Source organism: Melopsittacus undulatus, chromosome 7 (assembly GCF_012275295.1).
Source record: "Melopsittacus undulatus isolate bMelUnd1 chromosome 7, bMelUnd1.mat.Z, whole genome shotgun sequence".
Classification (NCBI taxonomy): Eukaryota; Metazoa; Chordata; class Aves; order Psittaciformes; family Psittaculidae; genus Melopsittacus; species Melopsittacus undulatus.
The window spans coordinates 27,323,176-27,344,434 of record NC_047533.1 but is presented as its reverse complement, the minus strand read 5'-3'; the positions used below and the strand labels follow the sequence as shown (position 1 = coordinate 27,344,434).

General features: G+C 39.2%; 1 protein-coding gene across 2 annotated transcripts; it reads left to right on the top strand.

Moving 5' to 3' along the window:
- Positions 1-34: 34 nt before the first annotated feature.
- Positions 35-20,674, top strand: TXK (TXK tyrosine kinase). Of its 2 annotated transcripts, XM_005149173.2 has the most exons (15): positions 35-65; positions 5,160-5,214; positions 5,437-5,539; positions 6,353-6,558; positions 7,352-7,417; positions 8,108-8,162; positions 8,989-9,068; positions 9,989-10,116; positions 11,311-11,385; positions 12,338-12,509; positions 13,783-13,999; positions 14,935-14,999; positions 16,800-16,918; positions 17,368-17,525; positions 19,466-20,674. In XM_005149173.2, the coding sequence occupies exons 1-15, from the start codon at positions 50-52 to the stop codon at positions 19,532-19,534; spliced, it is 1,584 nt and encodes a 527-aa protein (XP_005149230.1). In that variant the 5' UTR covers positions 35-49; the 3' UTR covers positions 19,535-20,674. The 2 variants fall into 2 exon arrangements, with proteins under 2 accessions (XP_005149230.1, XP_030904790.1); XM_031048930.1 differs by lacking the exon at positions 35-65 and having other exon boundaries at positions 5,135-5,214.
- The last annotated feature ends 585 nt before the right edge of the window (positions 20,675-21,259 follow it).

Here is a 21,259-nt window from a genome sequence, read left to right as displayed (position 1 = left end):
GGTGAAGAGAGGTTTGCATTTTTATTTGAATATAAGTGGACAACCAAACATGATTCTTTCTACCTGTAAGTAAACTGGGCTGTGTATTTTGGTTTTTTTGCAGTTTTGTTTTGTGTAACAGAGGTGTACTTAGCAAGTGAGCTATTTAAATATTGCCATAAACATACCGACCAGCTTTCTCTTTGCTGCGCAGCTGATCTCTGTTCAAACTTCTCATCTTGTCTTTCAAAACTGTTGCAGAAATATGAATCCATTGTACGATGGACTTGGCAATGCACTTACTTTTACATACAGGTAGGGAGAGAGTCCTATGTACTGTCCTTAAAAGCCTATGCAGCATAGACATAAAATAAAAAGTTAAGTAGAACTAGAGCTGTCTTTTCTCCAGAGCAGAGTAAGCTCACAGGAAAGACAATAAGCCTTAGCTTAGATGTGGAAAAACCTGAAAGCTTGTTTTTTTTCAAGTGTTTTTAGAAGTAAATTATAGCATGGCTTTCTACTATATTATCATTTTTTCCTAATGCTGTTGAAAACTGAGAAACATACCAGATTAGGAGGCATACCATGTATTACAGTAAAGATCTGTGTTTCATTGGTGAAGCTGAGTTTGCAGTGTTGCACACAGTAAACCTGCTGCCCCACTGCAAGAGCAAGAACTGCTTGCAGAACATGCTAGAAGACTGAATCTTAGACATGGACTACAGTGCTTTCAAAATTAGTAGTGCTTTGAGAAAAGGTGGATTGGAAAACAAAACCAAGCCAAGAAATCTATGAAATAATAAAATGAGAAAATGCAAGTTATAAAAATTTTGAGCTTGTTGCTTTTAACTTTACTTCTACGAGACTGCAAATTAGAGTGAGTTATAACAGAAGATAGGAGGAACATCGCACATGAAAAGGTGGGTTAATTGGCCACCTATACAGACATTTACCAAACTAAAGCTTGCTGCTGGGTATTGTGGAACTTTATCAGGCCAGTTATTGTCAGTAACAGACCATCTCAAAGGACTTGAGTGTTTTCACTATGTTGTCTTTGTTTTTGTGGGACTATCAGCTTCTCAAGCAAATGGCTGTTCGTGACAAATGAGCAATCTTATTCTTCTTCCTCTAACATTCCATCTGCTCTGTTGTGCACAGATGAATTTGTTTTCAGGCCTCAAGTTGGTTATCAAATTGTCAGTTGCAAATTTTAGGCTGAGTATTCATCAGGCTAGCTTCAACACCTGTTTCCTAGTACTTCCACTTCATCCACATGTTTCTCTTCCCCTGATCTCTTGTTTCAGAACTGTGCATGATAAAAGGTCTGATTTTTGGACATCATGCTTAACTAGGGCCTTGTGCTAGTGTTGGGATTCATATTTGCTAACCTCTCACCCAGGAGATAACGTGGCACAGTTTTAAAACCAAGTGTCTTCCTCCTAATATAGTCATTTCCAGAAAGACAGACATGAGCAGTGACATGGGCTCTGTTTTTTGTTTGTGTTAAAGTATTTGTAGAATTGGCTGAACTTTGCCTGAAGTTGAGAGCTTTCATGCGAAATGGGAGAAACTACATTTTCCATGCAGCTGAAGAAGGAATCTGTCAAATTCTAGATTCAGCAGCTCAAATACTCATCTTGTTTTTTTAAATCTGGTTTATAAGCTACTAATTTTAGTAGCTTATAAACCGCAGTTACCTACCCTGAGGACCAAAGTGAAATGTGTAGCTTATATTTTGACAGAACTCAAGGAAATGTGGCCTGAAAGGTTTAGTGGGGCTGTGGATGCTGGAAAAACCTTCCTTCTTGTGAATTTAAAAGAATCAAGATACCAATTTTTGGGAAAGTCTTTTGTTAGGTAGGAAACAGAAAAGTGGGACTTGGAAATAATCACAGGTTCACAAGTACTTTATTTTAACAAACATCAAAATAATTTTACTATTTAAAAAATATGGATCAGATCTTTCTGTCGGCCTGTGTTTCTTTTCTGTGTCCTGTCGAGATGGCCTGTTATTCATAACATGGTAAATCTCATTGTTGTTTACGTTCTCTTCAAAATACAGAATCCAAAGTGTGATTTCCTTGCTGAAGCACAATTCTCACTGATAAATCTTTAATCTTTAATTTGCGAACTCTTCAATGTGGTTACTTGAATTAGGGTCAAGGCCTTCTAATACTATATATGATTATAATACCTTTTGACAAACCCAGTGTTTTGCTTAAGAAAAGGTCCTTGTTCCAAAACTGAAGGAAATCAGGCAGAATAGTTCCATTGGTATAAGTCGCTTGAGTTAGGGCATAGCAGAAAGGAAAATCAAGAAGAAATATTTAAACCAACAAGTAAATTCTAAGAATCTATTTTCACTATTTTTTTTGCACTTTAAAATATAGTGCTTTTTTGTATTAAAATACAAGTTATTATTATGATTTCTTAGCTCATCTGATGGCTGTTGAATAGAAGAAAAGAGAAAGGAAGGAAGAGCCCAAGTCACAGGAAGGGTGTGTGTAGCTGTGAGCAGCTTCAGGCAGGAAATGCAGGTTTCCTGTAGCTCTGCAGTGAACATTACTGTGGCACCTGGAGGCAGCCCTCAGTGTAGGCATCTTCCTCGGCTGCTTGGAGAAGGTCAAGATGTGAACCAAGTTATTCATCTAGTGTTTCAAAGCTTTCACCATTTGTAGCATTGGCCAAGTCCTTCTAAAACAGCATCACAGAGTAGCTTTGGGTCTTTCTGTAATGACTAAATATTTAATATTGAGGTATTTTTGAAAACATATCACATTTATTTTTAGCACAGTAAAGTGGAGGTCAAACACTAAAAGTGTCCATTAATGGAGCAAGTATTAGATTCACTGAAGGCAGAAAGGATTCCTGAGTTTATGCTACACATTTATTCAAATTGCTGGGCTCATAAAGAAAAGCAAGACAATTACATGTTCATAACACCAGTCTGAACCTCTGATTTTCATGGTAACAGTCACATCTTTAAAATCTCATTAGAAGATCATTCTAGCATTACATTGAATCTCTACAGTGCTGCTTCAAAATATTTCTGCTAAGTGCTCTATAAGGACTGCAAGTTATCTATGAGGAATTAAATAGACTTAGTTGATTTAATCAGAAGAAACAGACAAGCTTTCAAATGTCATATTCTTTTCACTGTCATATTCCAAATCTCTAACTATACTATAAACACCAATTGAACTTCCTGGCACTGGATCAAGTAAAAGAAACTCAAGAATTCGTTTCACCATGGTGTTCACTGTTTATGAAACAATTTTAAACAGGTGAGGAACGGTTCAATGTTCCCTGGGAAATTATGCAGCAAATAAATTGCATTGCTCATACCTTTTTACCTTGTTTCCTAAAGAAAAGTATCAGTGTCAGCTGGCTTAGGTGTTTGTAATTGCCTGTTTGTATTTTGCATAGCCATCAGTGGAAACTTTTATCAGTTGATAGTGTCTTCTGATTACTATAGGTTCACCAGCTTCCCACACAATAGATCCTTCTCAGCATGTAACAGTCTAAGGGAGATTGCCCCATGACTTTCAAGGTAAACAGTCTAACCAAAGCCCTTATGAGACAGGTCTCTTCCTCTTCCAACTAAGAACTAGTTTTGGTCTTATCTTTCTGGTATCTGACACTCTCCTTTCTTTTATTAGCACAAGATTTGCTAAATTATGTACTTTGATAGAGAAAATAATTACATTTTCATCACGTAGTAAGGTTGCTTAATGCTTTGAGTATACAAAGCATACTTTCAGCACACTTGGCTGAAAGGTCAGTAACAGGCATTGGCAAAAAATCTCACTGGACACCACAAAGGACATCCTGTTTATTCCAGGCTGGTCTCCATCATTGGGATCAAAATTGGGACAAGGGGGAAGAACAAAGTGGAAGGCACTGGTGGGACCCTACAAAGAAATAGCATGTGAAATATAAAGCAGCAAAATCCTGAGATGTTAGGATATTTCATATAAATTCTGAGGGCTCTTTTCATACTCTGACCTCTGTGCCAGAGAAAAGTGGGACATACTGGAGTGGAATATAAAGTTGATTTTCTGTTCTGCAGCTATATATGAGGGGAGCCTTGCCTATACATAGCTGGTTCTTATGCTTCCTAAGAGACTGTACATAGTACATTAGAACCCAAGCCCATCCCCCTGCTGCTGATGCAGGACAGGGAAGATGGTTCAGGGAGCCGACCCAACAGAGAGGGATTCTCTGCCATTTTAGCATCCCATCTTGCTCAGCTGGAGGTAGGATGAACAGCAGTGCAGTGGGAAAGGGCACAGGACCATAGCTGCCACAGCTTGGCTCAAACTGCCTAGGGAACACAAATTGGGGAAAGTAGGTCTCAGCCTGAGTAGAAGTGTACTAGAGTGGATGTCAGCCATTTAATTGCCTCCTTTGAATCTTAATGTCTTCTGACCTATTTAATGCCATACCCACTCTGTTCCTTATACAATATATATTGAATTGATTTCTGTCTAAATGTATGATGTGAAGATGTGTCCAATGGATTTTTCTCAGGATTATCAACCATTTGGCACATAAATGTACAGCACATCTTTTGCTAATACTTTAAGCCTGGGGTAAATCATATATTATACCAGTGGCTGAAACAGAAATGGGAAAAACATATTAATTCAAAGAATTGCATGTAATGTGTCTCCTTTAATAAACCTCACAGCAACAGCTTGTCAGGCACATTTGGTTTTGGATTTAGCTAGAATGATCTAAAAATTATTCCAGTACTGAAGGGGGTATTTCTCCGTCTCCTGTTCCTGATGATGTTCTCATGCCCTTCGCTGCACTGGTTAGAGCTTATATGGGCCAGTGTATCAGTCGGATCAGTACTGATCTGGCTAACTAGGTCTCCTGACTTCTGATTTAGTGAGCTGATATAACTCATCACATGACCTTGTAATTGTGAAGGCATTGTAAGGGAGACAGTGGGAACAGATAAGTAAGGTGGGTAGGAAGGCTTTGCTGTCTTTGGTGGATGCAAGTTCTGACTTAATGATTTGCTAGATATTCCACAGCAAGACAGAGCTAATAATGGGGCTAACCGCATACCATAGTCCTTAAGTCTTTAAGTTTTGTGGACCCCCCCCCCCCAAAAAAAACCCAAACCAAAAACCCAGGAAAACTTCAAATGTGGAAAATGTTCTCATTCACAGATCACACCATCCAGTCTGTTTTCTGCTGCTGCTGCTGCTGCACCGTACAAAAAAGGTACATGAAATACTTCAGCTTTTCAGCAACTAGGATCAAAATATCTACACATAGAGGACTTCTTAAAATCCTTCTATTTTCAGTAGAACTGCTAATTATACTGAAGTTTAACAACATGCTACCCTGCATATCCCTAATGAAGGCATATATGTCCATGAATATTTTTATGTGAATATTTATAGATCCATGTTCACAAAAACACTTCATGTTTTTCAAAATCAGAGCAATGAGAACAAAACTGAACCTGGACCCTGATACTGGCCTGGTGACCCGATATTCAGCCTCACAACCAGATGTTTCCTATACACCCACTTGGAAGTGCAGGGTAAGTAACATTTTGGCAGGTGAAAAAAGAATTGAGGTGATGTGGCATATGGTGGCTTAGTACCCGAACAAGCAGAACAGTAACTAACTCTTGAGCATGTAAGGTTCTTTGTTGCATAGAAATTATAGCGTAAAGGTATCTGATGATTCATGCTGATGTAAACAGGGTCACAGGATTGTTTTGTCTGCAAGCTGTCACAGACAAGGCAGTTCCTTCTCCCACTTTTGGGTTTGGGTGATGGAGATGGGAAGAGCGGAATGTCCCTGTTGAGCAGTTGTAAGATCACCTTGCTCAGCTGGCATGTGAAACATCCACATCAATTTTGCTAAATCTAGATTGAATCAATCTGAGTTTTCTACGGAAAACTAAGTGCAAAGCTAGAACCTAACCTGATGCAAAAGCAAATTATGATGTTCATGCTGATTTGCTAAGTCTATAGTGCCATCTGTATTAATTCTCCAGATAAATGACCCAATTTCCAGACATTGTAACAGCACCAATTTCAATGCTGTTCTGCTTTTACACCAGCTGAGGAGCTGCCCCAGCATTCAAACCATGTAGAAGTCACCCAATTAGGTAGATGGTTTGTTTAGTTTATTACTAACTGTAGTTTCCAGTGGTATTTCGTCTTCTACACTGAACTACTCAAATGTCTTACTGTTTTATGAGTGACAATGTGATAGGGCTTTACAAGGGGAAGTAATGACCATGATGAGTTCCTTTTAGTTACTGAGACAGTATAGTAGCAGGGAAATTAAGCAAGCAGTAGTTGGGAGAAAAGAATAATTAAGAAAGACACTTCTCTTTTACTAGCATAAGAGGCAACTGAAGTTAAAGAACAAGCCCTTACCTCCTCTACCTGCTGAGGCCTTGGAAGACTACACAGAAAAACCCAGGGTTATTGCACTCTATGACTTTTTTGCTAGAGGACCCTCAGATTTGCCGCTCAAGAAGTCAGAAGAATACATTATCCTCGAACAGTATGACCCCCACTGGTGGAAGGCAAGAGACAAACATGGGTAAGAGAGTGGGCATCTGTTTCAATCTCCCTTCAAAGAAAGAAGAAAACCTACAGCACCTCCTGTGGAAGCAGGCACATAGAATTAGACATATGTGACAATTTAGAGGCAGGTTTGAACATGTCTGGCTATGTCTGAGGCACATGGATTGACCAGGCAGACTTTCAGCAATGTCTGGTGCCCCAGAAGTGGGCAGGGAATCTAAAATCTGCTCAGAATTCAGAGTTAAGTCCTAGGCTCAGCAATTTCCTGAGCAACATAAGGGCATTTGAGGACCATGTGTATCACTGGGCTCCGGGACACGTGCAAATCCAGCTTTCCATACTTCAAGTGCTTTACAGTGCAATGTATTTATGTAAACAGTTCTTAAAGACCATAGAGATTACTAAGATATGTGCCTGAAAAAAAATCCCTGATCTGGAATTCCTGGAAGCTTTAGAGAGCTAGATAAACATGGGAAGGACCCTAACTGAAGTTACGTTTGTTTCGTCATTCCCCTTTCTCCTTTGCATTTTCTTCAGTGTATCCTGAACTCTGATGTTTGGAATACTACTCTCAGAACCCATCCCAGGTGATTTTTTTTCCTTTCAGTAGCCATCCACAGTTGCGGGGCAGAAAGTTTGTGCCTAGGATGAAAGGACTCTGACTTCAATTTCTGTGTTGAGATTCTGTATCTAGCAGGATAGCCAATAGCATAAGGAACCTTTGTAATTTAATAAAAGGAAAATGCATATCTTAATCCTATTAACGTTTTACACCATACTGTAACATTATCCCCAATATCTTGTTTCAGGAATGAAGGTCTAGTTCCCAGCAACTATGTTACTGAGAACAAGAAAAGTAATTTAGAAATATACGAGTGAGTATCCTTGAAAATTACGTTTGTGCTTTTTGTTCTAAAAATGGATTGTGTCAATACATTTTAGTGCTTGATCCTGCAGTCTTTATTAGACACGATCAAGTGTATATCAACAGCTTTTTTTTGTTACAAAACATTACTCTTGGAATGAGTTAACAATTTTGATTTGTAACTATTTTGTCAGAGAATGAAATGTGGAGTTACAAACACTGAGGACTTCAGCAGCATTCCTTTTCATAAACCATAATGTCAGAATACAGATGTTTCCTATTCCTGTAGGCTCGCTATGTAATGTTTCTGTATTCTGATCTCTTTCTGTTGTGAGCATGTAATCAATTGACTAGAAGATAATTCCAGTTACTTCAACCTAATTTACTGGAGAGAAAAGTAAAATTATGCAAAATTCTAAAGAAGAGAGGCTTGATGCAGAGTCCAGGACTGCAAATTTCATCACAGATTGGTGTAACTCTTTCCTGGACTTTCTTTTATTTGAGCTCATATTTAACCACAGTGAATGGGGGAAAAAGCTGTCACATTTACAATGGTCTAATAAAGTCATTCCCAATTAAGAGATGTTTATGTACAACAATGGTTCTGTTCAGGTTTTTGGACTGGGCTATTAAGATGTATTAGTTTTGTGAAACAGAGAAGCATTGATTTTTACTGTCTGAGATTATCTTCTTGTTGCAGGTGGTACTGCAAAAACATAAACAGAAGCCAGGCAGAACTTCTTTTGCGCCAGAAGGTAACTCGGCTTAAACATAGAACTAACGATATTTAGAAAGATCTATCAGTGCAAGCATCAAGATGGTTACCACAGTCAAATCCAAATCTGCTTGGTGTGCAGTAAGAGAGAAAGTACTTTAAAATAGAAAGGCTTTCTGGGTGAAGCATATGGTGCAGATTACCCAGACTTCACAGAGCTTTGAGTTGTAGCCCCAGCAAATTCTGTGTAGATTTTCCATACCAGATAAATTGAATTACATGCGGTTTACAGTGCATGTCTTTTGTATGAAAGGTTGAAGACCGAAATCATGTAGTAAGTAAATTAGTGAGGTTAGCAGAGCTTAAAAAAAACCCTTGTGTCTTTCTTACATGTAGAGTGAACAATCCATATTGCCTTCTACCACCTATCAGTTACCAAAGTGCCTAACTAGTTAAACTCATTAGGACTTTGCTTGAGGACTAACACAGGGCTTGGACAAGGCAGACAAGAGAAGGACATCTCACATAGAATTTTTTTTTACAATAGTTTTTTCTAGTGATTTGTACAATTGATTTAATAAATTATTTTCATTACCTCACACTGAAAAGTATAATTCACCTAAATTATTTAATAATTCACCTAAATTAAATCAGTATTTAATTGCCTGGCACTTATTATTTTTCCTTGGATAATTTTATTCTGCTATGTGCCTGTTATGTACAATTCCCACTGTCCACCACTTTATTCCCTTCTCAAATAGTCATAGGTATTCCACAGAATTTGGTAATCAACTGCAAGTCCTATCTGAAGGGAGGATTGTTCAAGCTCAAAAGTAGAAAATAACTCTACTTGGATTTCTTTTCAGTCCAAAGAAGGTGCATTTGTTGTCAGAGATTCAAGCCAACAGGGGCTTCTTACACTGTCCATGTATTCACGGCCTAAAGGGTGAGTTGCTCCTAACAGAATTTGAATCAAGAGGTGATGGAAGAGCTTCCCCCAAATTTGTCAGGATAAGCAGGCAGGTTGGACATGCAGTGCACAACAGGAGGGGTGCTGTTCATGCAGAGCTAATTACCTTGTGTGCAGAAGAGATGACAGTGGGCAGTGGGTCTGGGAGTCAGGGTGAAAATGTCCTGCTAAGACAAGATGAAGTGCACTCATTGAGATCCTTAAATAATCTCCTATGAAAGTTGTGCACCCCAACCATATAATGCAGGCAGTAAGACCTTATGTTTGCATCTTCCTGCCTCTCTTTCTACATGAAGCACCATAAATACCACACCACACTGCCACAGTCTTCAGCCACTGCACTGAAATGCTTTTGATCTCTAAAGGCTCTGTGCCCTGTAAATTCATCTCAGATTCTGCTGTCCCCAAACTTCTGTGTTTTTTTTCCTAAAATCATCTCACCTCCTCACTGTGCAGTCTTACTTCTTTTGCCAGAGGACTGCCAAAAGACTGGAGGAAAAATAGTAATTTAGATATATATATATGAATATGTTTTTAATTTTTGGGGAAAAAATCAGGTAATGAGCATATTAATTTTAAAAGCTTAAATTCAAATAAGTGCTGAATCAGGAGGAATACTATGGCTATTTCTTGTGGATGCAACGATACAAGGCTAAATCATTGTGCAATAAAAATCATTGTGCAATATCTCACAAAGCTGGGAGAGAGATCATTCAAGGAGGTTTTGGTTTTTTTTTTTTTCCTGAAGCAGTATCCCAGCTACCCACAGCCATTTTAAGTCAGGAATTCTATCCCAAGTTTTCAGATTTTTCTGTGCTTTCTTTGAAAGTGAAATTTAATCAGATTTATAGTATAAATTATTTTGACTGAAAATTATAACCCTTTGTTGATTTCAGAAGTCACAGTGAAGATATTCGACATTATCAAATTAAGAAAAACCACTTGGGACACTATTATGTAGCTGAAAAATATCTATTTTCATCTGTTCCTGAACTCATCGAGTATCATCAACACAATGCTGCAGGTAATGCATGCGAGATGATAAGGATTTACAACTGATTATTTGAAGCTCCTCAGGACTTTGAGAGATTGGAAATCACTCTTCTATGACACTTTCCTTATAAAAAGATGCACAAGTTTTGCTGTTGCTAACAAATTTAAATATACTATGATTCTTTCTGCCAGAGTCATAGCTGTGGTGTGCATATACCATGGGGGAAGTGAAACTAACAAACGCATCCACATGTATTAAACAGATGTTACAAAGTTAGAAGCCTAATCCATTTACCTATTCTGTATTCTCTTGGTTCATATTTGACTGAGTGGTGCTTGCTTGAAATTGGATCATAATTCTTTCCTTGTCTACAAGAACTTGCATTTATGCAACCAGGAGTTATACTGTGTATCAGCAGGCAGCATTCCACTGATTTAGGCAAAAAAGTCAACCCCACCCCACATACTCCAAGACAGAATTGGGGAGCACAAGGACTCTAATACTGCTTTGCACCCTACCAGAGTTACCATCTCTGATTTTTGACTGAAAGCAGCCTTTGAACATTTTTAGCATTAAAAAATACGCTTCATCTTGTTTCTGCCCATCATTTTAATGCAATATAAAATGTTTTTACCCTAAATGAGTGGAGATTGCAAAATACACAGAGTTTCCTTGCACTAGCACAGAAGGAAGATATTTGAATAGACACAGCCTTTTGCTGGATGGAGGAGGATTGTAGGAAATACATGAAGCCGAAAAGGACCTGAAAGTAGCACTGAGAAGAATGAATGCAGGGAGTCCTTGGCAAGGGATGAACTAACTGGTACTGTTGGTTCATTACTTCAAAGAAAATGAATGACAGACACAAAAACATGTCTTGCAATGGGAAACAATCCTGAGAAATCTTGCTGGAAGAGACCACTTAGGTGGCTGATGTAGTATTTCAGTACTTATTTATCTAAGACCACTAGTATCATACAAAGAAGCAAGAGTATCACGTTTTGTTATATGAAGGGATAGATACATTTGTAGTCAGGACTCTATTGAATAGTCTTCTTCCATTTCTTCTCACTGTGGTGTTTTATCCAAACAAGCTGTAAGCAAAAGTAACCTCAAGAAATGTACATCAGATTCTAAATATTTTTGTTTGGGAAGAGATACAATATAGAGTACCTTAAAATGGAATAATTGGTCAACAGAATATTGTTGCTTTGTCCCCTACAGGTCTTATCACTCGTCTCCGACATCCAGTTGGATCAGCTGGATACTCTTCACCAGCAGCAGCAGGGTGGAATTATGGTAAAAGTTTTATCTTCTTTTGGTGGAGATTTAGGTATTTGCCTAGGCAAGAATTAAGATTGCTTTAGATTCACCTAGCTAATAATTAAGTCACATCTGTGAAATTTCCTGGTAACAAGAAACACACAAAGAACTGTGTATTCATCAGAAACAGACACTCATTTCCTCTTAAGGTATCATTACCAAATGAGACACCTGAAATGAGTAGTCCTGTTTGGCAACTGTTGTGCCTCTGTTACAATCACCAGTGCATTTCAGAGCCATCTGGACTTTTCTAAGCAGACCTAAAACTCAAATATACATTTAGTAGCTTTTCAAAGGCTATTTGATTTACTTAAATGCTTAGGAAATTGAAATCCATAGTATTTATGGGAAGATTTTTCTGTGTAAGCTCTGCAAGTTTTAGAAGTAAGAATGAATTCTTATATAAAGTTATAAAAACCAAGCAATAAATGCCAGTTTTGTGTATATAGATCAGGAATTTCATATCATCTGGCTGATAATCGGAACCTCCAAAACTGAGTACCTTTCATGTTCCCATAAATCTCAAGGCTTAATATTTCTAAAGGGTGAAACTATTGTGGTTATTACAATAGAGGCAGTCAGTAACTGCTTCTGTGGCTATATTACCCATCCAGAACTGGTTCAGTTATAAATATCATATAGTATAATGCCAAAAAAGTTCTTGTATGTAATTAAAACTAAACACTTGGCTTATCTTCAAGCCTCAGACATTCCTACATTAAGCAGTTTAAATGCTAATCACATTCTACAAGCTGTAATATTCATATATAAATGTATATGAGCACGTGGAAGTTTTCAGATATTTAAAACTCATACTATAGCCAAGGAACAATTGTGATGTTTCTTTGTGTGCATTAGCTGCAAATAGCAAGGGCATGGTTCAGGAAAGATGGCCTGATTATTGTAACATATTGCGTTGCTTTTATAGAGGAGTGGGAATTAAACCCATCTGAACTGAAGTTCATGAAAGAACTTGGGCGTGGGCAGTTTGGAGTTGTTCAGCTTGGTAAATGGAAAGCAACCATCAAGGTTGCCATCAAAACAATCAATGAAGGAGCAATGTCTGAAGATGATTTTATTGAGGAGGCCAAAGTGATGATGTGAGTAGAAAAGCTATTATATCTGGCAGTTGATATTGAGGTGACCGATAATGATGGATGTGCAGGTGTCGTGATTTATGCCCACCTGACAACCAAGCCCCATACAGCTATTTGCTCACTCCCCCGCCCTAGTGGGATGGGGGAGAGAACCAGAAGAGTAAAAGAGAAAACCCATGTGTTGAGATAAAGACAGTTAAATAGGGAAAGCAAAAGCCACACATGCAAGCAAAGCAAAACAAGGAATTAATTCACCACTTCCTATTAGCAGGCAGGTGCTCAGCCATCTCTGGGACTGCAGAGCTCCATCACATGTCATTACTTGGGAAGACAAACACCATGACTCCAAGTGTGTCCCCCCACTTCCTCCTTGTTCCCCCAACTTTATATGCTGAGCATGATGCTATATGATATGGAGTATCCTTTTGATCAGTTGAGGTCAGCTGTCCCAGCTGTGTCCCCTTCCAAATCCTTGTGTACCCCCATCCAACTCTCTGTGGGGTGGTATGAGGAGCATAAAAGGCCTTGACTCTGTGTAAGCACTGCTCAGCAGTAACTGAAACATCTCTGTTATTAACAGTTTCCAGCACAAATCAAAAACATCACCCCATACCAGCTACTATGAAGAAAATTAACTCTAACCCAGCCAAAACCAGCACAGCAGGACAGAAAGGCTGAGAAAAAGTTCTGAATCATGCCAATGCAGATGTTTACTGTTCCCATTGCCAAACTATTTCATTAGAGTGTGAACTGCTTTGTGCTGTGGAACTCAATGGGGAGCAAATGTAATGGCAAATAAATGTGTTTCTAAAACTATTCTTTCATCCATAATTCAGTGCTTCTAGGACCACTGGCAGAGCTCAAACCTAACTAAAGCTTTTGAGAAAAACTACATTACCATCTCTCCTAATTTTGCAAATTAGGGAAGTATTCAGATCAGGTCTTGGCCCATCCTGGAAGCAAACCACCATTGCAGCATCATGTCCCCTGCCTGGAAGCCAGGCGTAACTAGACCTTTCCATTTCACATAGTCCAAATCAAGCTTTGCATTCACTGCTTTTATGAACTAATGAACCATTATGAACTAAAAGAATTCACTTTTTTGGAGGAAATTGTAGGCAGACATGTGTTAGATAGCGGGACAACTCTGAGGCCAGTTGAATTGAATACTGTTTATCAAACACTGCAAATAGTTTTCAGAACCATCATGAGAATCAAAGGTCTAGCTACCTGCCAAGGACAAATGCTAGCCTGTCTAATATTCAATCTTAAACAGGAAACTCTCCCACCCAAAGCTGGTCCAGCTTTACGGAGTGTGCACACATCGCAAGCCTCTCTACGTTGTGACTGAATTCCTGGAAAACGGCTGCCTGCTCAATTACCTTCGGCAACGACGAGGGAAACTCGGCAGAGACATGCTGCTGAGCATGTGCCAGGATGTGTGCGAAGGGATGGAATACCTGGAAAGAAACAGTTTTATTCACCGTGACTTAGTAGGTGCAATAGGTTTTCTGAGGTTCTTGACAAATATTGGCAGTACAGAACGTGCAGCGGCATTTTATGGGACACTGATGTGTCCTCTAAGACTTCAGCCCTGCGGGATCTAACAATCCAGTGGTGTTTTCCTGGCTAACCAAAACCTTTCAGCTGTTCTTTTGATCATGGACAGCTGGAAAAACTACTTGAGAGGTCAGAGAAAGTTGGGATAATAGCATGGAGCAGGCTGGTGTTAGGACATTCCAGCACAAGGGTGTTACGCAGTGATCATAACGCAACCAAAATCACAGCAGTACAAATGGTCAGTAACAATGAGGATTTTTCTTTTTTAACAAAATCTTTTTCTATCTACATTTTTTTTTCTGCTCCCTGCTACCTCACTTTGATGCTGGAATATATAGGCGGCTTTTATACCTTACCCCTCATAGAGAGTGCATCATAAGAGAGGAGCTTGTTTCTTTACTCTCTGCTTTCTTTTCAATGCTCTCATTTGGTTGCAGAGTGTAAATCTTCCAGTGCTCCTCTCTAGCTGCCTAAAGAAATACAAAATCTTGAAAGTTTCCAAGGAGTTCTTAATTTCTGTATTGAAAAAGTCACAAACCAGGTTTTTAAATGCTCACATTGAGTGTCCTAATGCTTAGGAAAATACCACCTTGGATAACTAAGCTCTGCACACTAAAATTTCTTTTACTGTGCAGAAGCATTGCAACTCATACTACAAGCACATAAGCAGATTATATGCTAAGTACATGTAACTAAAGAGTAGTGACATATGTTCACTCAGATAGAAATTCACTTGTGTTTTTGAGCAAGACACTCATCTCCTTTCAGAATATCAACAGTATAAGCTGAAACAAAACTAGTCAGCTGATGTATTTCTCATAAAATGCTTTAGCACAGATTTCAGTTATGTTTCTCTCATTTTCTCCAGGCTGCAAGAAACTGTTTAGTCAGCGCAGAGCACATCGTTAAAGTATCTGACTTTGGCATGGCGAGGTATGAGGCCATTGACACAGGTTTTGTGTGTACATATTCTCAGTCAGCTGCTTGCTTGGCTGATCTGGGGAATCCCACTGTGGTCAATTTTTGAATTCTGGTGAAAATTATACTGCTGTTAAGCTGTTGTACCATGAACCCGATATAGTGTCTTCCTCTTGCTACTGCTGAGTTTAAGACAAGTAAACAAAGTGCCAGGTAAACTTCAGAAGCATTTATGGACAGAAAAATGCCCACAGTGCACAGGGTTGTCAGAAACAGGTTTCCCAACTCTTCTGAGCACTGAGGGGGACAGAAACTCCCTAGGGACAGATCTGGGTGCTGGTGCTGGCCTTTAGAGGCTGCCGTGTTGAGTAGGTTAGGCAGGAGGCAGGCAGGAAGTGTGATATGTGCTGCTCTAGCAGGGAAGTGGTTTTTCTGCTTCCTGAGAGGACCAGCCAAAATGGGCAAAGAAAGCACGATGAACTCTTACGAGCACAGGATAGAGTAACTCAGCTCTGCCCTCACAGGCTTCCCTCACAGTATGTGCTATATTTTATAGCTGAGCTGACAAGTGAATGACTGCTACCCAAAGAGGTTGTCCCATTCCTTCCTTCATTCCCTTTCCAAGCCCAGCACAAAGCTCTCCACTTCTGTGTTTTACTGGTTGTTTTTTGTTCTAGATTAGTAGACTGAGCTGGCTCACTTTGGAGGCAGATGAGTTTGAAAGGCAGTGGGTGGGTCTGAGCAGGATGTAACATTCACTTTTGTGCTGCTTACCTGTCTCTTTGGTTTTACCTCCTATTTCTAACCTAAGTTTACAACACCCTAGCAGTTCATAACTAAATACCTGTTTTTCAAAAGGCTGTCCTATACTGTGGCAGTGCCCCCTGGTTGCACTGCTCCTCAAAAGGGTAAGGTCAGTATCAAGGGTCTGGGCTCATCCAAATGCATCAGAAAATGCAGCAAGAGACCAAGGAGTCTGTCAGGGTCCAGTCTGAGAATAATGGACTGCAATGGCTCACTGCTGCCAAAAAGTGGAAACCAGTGGTGTGTGTGGCTCTAGGGCAGGCACTCACTCTCCTGGGAAGACCATTGAGAGGTGATGGGAATACAAATTTTTCAGAGCTCACACAGCTGCCACTACTGGTTATTTTGTATTGTTACTTCGTATGCTTCTTATCCAATAACCTCTCATCTTTCTCTGCCTCCACCGAAATAAAAAAGGGAGATAAATATATGATTTCTGTCAATGTGAACTCCTTGAAAAAGGGCTTTACAGGATGCCAATGCATTATGTCTTCCATGAGAACAAATGTGTAGTGCACATCTGCTGTCTGCTTAGGAACATTAATTTTGGAAAACTGTGCATAATAGCCTTTTAAAATGCTGCCCTATAAATGCCTGTGTTAGGCACATCTGATCTGGGAGGTCAGTTCCTATAAGCTTGTGCAAAGAATCTTAGAACCCTAGAAGTATTCAATGTCAGGGAGTCCACTACTTCCCTGTGGAGGTTATTCCAATGGTTGATTGTTCTCATTGTGGTCACCAGGAACAAAGGGGATCCAGTTTCTTTCTGTGATGCTTCTGTAACAATATGTCACGTATTACATCTGTGAAGTTTGGCAGTTATGAAGTGTAGTTCTCTACCACTACTGTTTGGGTGCAACAAGTACTGTTACAGTGATACCATTTACTTGATTCTAAATTGACACTGTAATTTTGGGATTCTAAACCATGTAAGGAGACATTACTGGAGCTTCTTGCACTTTAGCTATCATTCAACTATATGACTATATGCTGTCTCCTGTTACTCTTCAGGTATGTCATCGATGATGAATATATCAGCTCTTCAGGGGCCAAGTTTCCAGTCAAGTGGTCATCTCCTGAAGTTTTTCATTTCAAAAAATATAGCAGCAAATCAGATGTCTGGTCATTTGGTGAGTTGATTAGGTGAACATACCATTCTTCCCTAAAACTACTGATGTGATTTATGAAAGTGTAACTTCTTACTCATGCTTCCTACCTTGAGCTTTAGTTATTCCCATTTTCCAAGTCTTGTCTATATTGGACAAGTATGTTTCTCAATAGAAAGGTTCTATGACTTAAAGTTAGATTTTGACTGAAATGTGCATTCTTGGTGAGTCTCCATTAGTCAAATGTATATTCATCTGTTTCATGGACCACCCTCAGCTGACTTAAAAGAGAGCAGAATTATATTATTTGAAAATGGTTTTGATTGCTCTCATAATTTAGTTCAGGTCGATGATATTTTCGTGCATTTTCAATACACAAAAAATCAAGAGTGGTTTTTGTTCTTCTAGCGGTGTTAAATAGCTTGTGGGTTTGGGGTTTCTGTTTTGTCCTAAATACTTTGGTTCACTTACAGGTGTACTGATGTGGGAAGTTTTCACAGAAGGCAAAATGCCTTTTGAAAGTAAGTCAAATTCTGAAGTTGTTCGTGAGATTTCTCAGGGTCACCGTCTTTATCGACCACATTTGGCATCACATGCTGTGTACAGAGTCATGTACAGCTGTTGGCATGAGGTTTGTTGCCCTTTTTACCTGTGGTATTACTTTATTATTAATTTGTAATGTGGATCTAAAAACTATCTTTAAAAAAAAGTGGGGCATTAAATCTTTATTTCACATTTGTGGCATCCTCAGTATCTCTTACTGTGTTTTCACAAATAACACTTAGGGTTACAAGCCTCTGTTTCTTTGACTGTTGCACCTAAGAGACATAAAGCACATCATCAGTACAATTGATCTAGACCATGCCTCATTTTGAATATGCCACTATCGTCTTGCTTCTCTGCTGCATCAAAGGTAATACCTTTTCCACATCTCTATCATGCTTTGCTTTTTTTAGCTGTGCTATGAATGATAACCTTAACACATTAATATACAATGTAAGCATGCCCACTTTTTTTTCATGTGTACGTAAGTACCTCTGTACATCACTACAGCTCCCAGGCTGTGTCTCCTTCACCCTCTCCACTCTGAATTAGTATTTGATGCTCTTTCTCCATTTCGGAGATTCAGAACAGCCCTGCAGAGAAGGACTTGCAGGTGTTGGTCAATGAGAAAATGAACATGAGCCAGCTTCAGTGTGCACTTACAGCCCAGAAAGCCAACCGTATTCTGGGCTGCATCAAAAGAAGAGTGACCAGCAGGTGGAAGGAGGTGATCCTGCCCCTCTATTCTGCTCTTGTGAGACCTCACGTGGAGTATTGTGTGCAGTTCTGGTGTCCTCAACATAAAAAGGACATGGAACTGTTGGAACAAGTCCAGAGGAGGGCCACGAGGATGATCAGGGGACTGGAGCACCTCCCATATGAAGACAGGCTGAGAAAGTTGGGGCTGTTCAGCCTGGAGAAGAGAAGGCTGCATGGAGACCTCATAGCAGCCTTCCAAGTATCTGAAGGGGGCCTATAGGGATGCTGGGGATGGAGTATTCGTTAGGGACTGTAGTGATAGGACAAGGGGTGATGGGTTCAGACTTAAACAGGGGAAGTTTAGATTGGATATAAGGAAGAAGTTCCTCACTGTGAGGTTGGTGAGGCACTGGAATGGGTTTCCCAGGGAGTCTGTGAATGCTCCATCCCTGGCAGTGTTCAAGACCAGGTTGGATGAATGGGTGACATGGTTTAGTGTGGGGTGTCCCTGGCCATGGCAGGGGGCTTGGAACTGGATGATCTTAAGGTCCTTTCCAATCCTAACTATTCTATGATTCTGCAGCATCTATTTCTTTCTATATTGGTATCAAAACACTTATCTACTTCACCATCAGAGTAATCCCCTAAGATCCCTCCTTCTGTAATGTCTACAGGAAATATATCTTCAATTTTAAATTGCTTTGTGTGCAATGCTTTCATCTAAACAGGCAGGTATACACTTAGAGTAGCCAAGGAACCTTGTTGCTACCATTGTCTCCTTTGTCCTGTCTCTCCTTTCTTGCCCATCTTTTAACTCTATATAAAATCTGTGGATCCTGACTAAAGAAAGCTTAAGAGGCTGAAATCTAAACTGCCTATAGCTTGCTTGTGTACTGCAAACATCTGTCAGGATGCCAGCCAGCAGAGGATGGCTGTCATTAGCCAGGGCTTTGTTCCATACCGAGCTTCAGTACATCAAATGAGAAAGCAGGGAAGATCCTTTTGCAACAACCCAGAAAACATTACTAAGTACCATGGTTTCCTGAGAGGCAGGGCTTTCCAGTGTCCTGGTGCATGAGAGAAATCCTATAGGAATTCTGGTCCAGAATTGAAATAAATAAATTTTAGGAATGCTTGGAAAAGTGACTGCGTTCATGCCACTGGTGTCATGAAGGACAGATGATTTTTTTTCCCTCAAATCATAAACTTGATCTTTTCTTCTGTGATTCTAAAGTGGTAGCTCATACGCACTTGTAACCATCTGCTAAAGTCTGATACTATAATTAACTAATCTGCTAATACAAGTTTATCCTCTGCTTTTCTTTTCAGAAACCTGAAGGACGTCCTCCTTTTGCAGAGTTAAAAGAGACCCTCAAAGATATAAGAGAGATAAGATAATCAGAGATTTTCACCCATATATTTACTGAAAAGTTAGCATCAAGCATGTCAATAATGTATCTGGTACAGAAAACATCATCCTTTTGCAGCCGTCTCTACTTAAATCATCAGTATGTTGTATATTGAAGTAGCTGTTTGGGCTTGGCCTTAATTTTTACTCTTTTGAGAGATACCTCAGGAGACTGGTTCAGGACTCTCAAGGCTTTGTTTTCATGATCAGGGAGAAAAACCTCATGTCTGAAAGAGCCAACCAAGCTTACTCACCTTATAGGCCTTTTTATTTATTCCTTTGGTCAGAGCTACACTACTTCCTGTAACAACATTATTAAATTATTTGGTACTTAATATGGCTCCTTTACTAGGGAATACTGATTGTTAGCAGAAAAAGGGATGGAAGAAACTTTGATAAAGCTCTAGCTAGGTCATGGCTAAAGGCAAGCCCTTTTATGCTGCAAAGCATCCAGAACTGAAGAAATGGAGCAGTGTTTCAGAAGGGGCAGCAAGCTAACTGACCAAATGCCAGAGCAGCATCCACTTGTGTGCCCATACCCACTGCTGCAGATAAAGGCAGACAAAGGGAAAAAAGGAAGCAGTCATCATTTAGCAGCTCCCACATCACATCTGAGCAGCTGCAAAGATGGAGCATCAAGGAAGCATTTCAAGGTGTCTTCTCTACCAATTCTTTATAAAAGGAGGAGAGTAAGGATTATTTTATTGAAATCTTTCCCACAGTTTTCCAGTATTGTTTCCCATTCCTTGCCTCCTGCTGCCTACTCACATGCCCACACTTGCCTTAGTCCTTCCCTTGCAAGGACCCAGAATGGTTAATGGGCAATTTAAAGCTGGAATCTGATAGTAAAATGCTTTGAATTAGCCTAGTTCAGATGGGTTCTGTGGTACTAGACATGGACAATGTCTGTAACCCTACTTCTTATATTATTAATCACTCTTAATTTTAAATCTTAATTGTGGTCAATAGAAATATAGAGAAGAAAAGGCAGATGAAGTTCATAATTGTTTACAATAAAATAGGTAGATCATTACAAATAAATAGGTTCTTCAAAATATGATTGAATTTTTAATTATTTACAGATAAATACGTTATATTTAGTTTTATAGAACTCTGTAGACAAAATACATAAAATGCTAGCTAAAAAATTACTGAGTTCTGCACTATTTCATTTTTCATGTTCAAATTTAAAAAATAACTGTAGCAAAATTAAATATATCAAACATCCAAAGTTTTGAATTTCCAGAAGATGATGAAAGCATTTCTTGGTCAGACTCCCTCCTGGCATCAATCATTCATCTTTACTGCAATAGTATTTTGACAGTTATCATCCCATGGGAAAGGAAGTTAATCCTATTGTTTGAACAGTTGGGAGAACCTTCAAACACACTTCCAAAGCATTTCTAGTTTGAGTGAAGCATGATAACCCTATTGTTTCATATAAACTGATACAAGAATTGCCACCAACTGATGTCACTGTTTACTCTTATAATTGATTTACTTATGACCATTCAATTCCTCATCAGACCTATGACTAAACACAGATATATACAACACAGTACAAACAATAAGCTCACCACGATTTATGCCCAGGCCACACAAGTACAAGACTTTTCAGCAGATGATACACTACAGCTGCTAAATTCAAACGATCTCTGCAATGTAAAAGTACATGGGGAATATGAATAATGTATGAGGCATCTTTTTTAATAGCT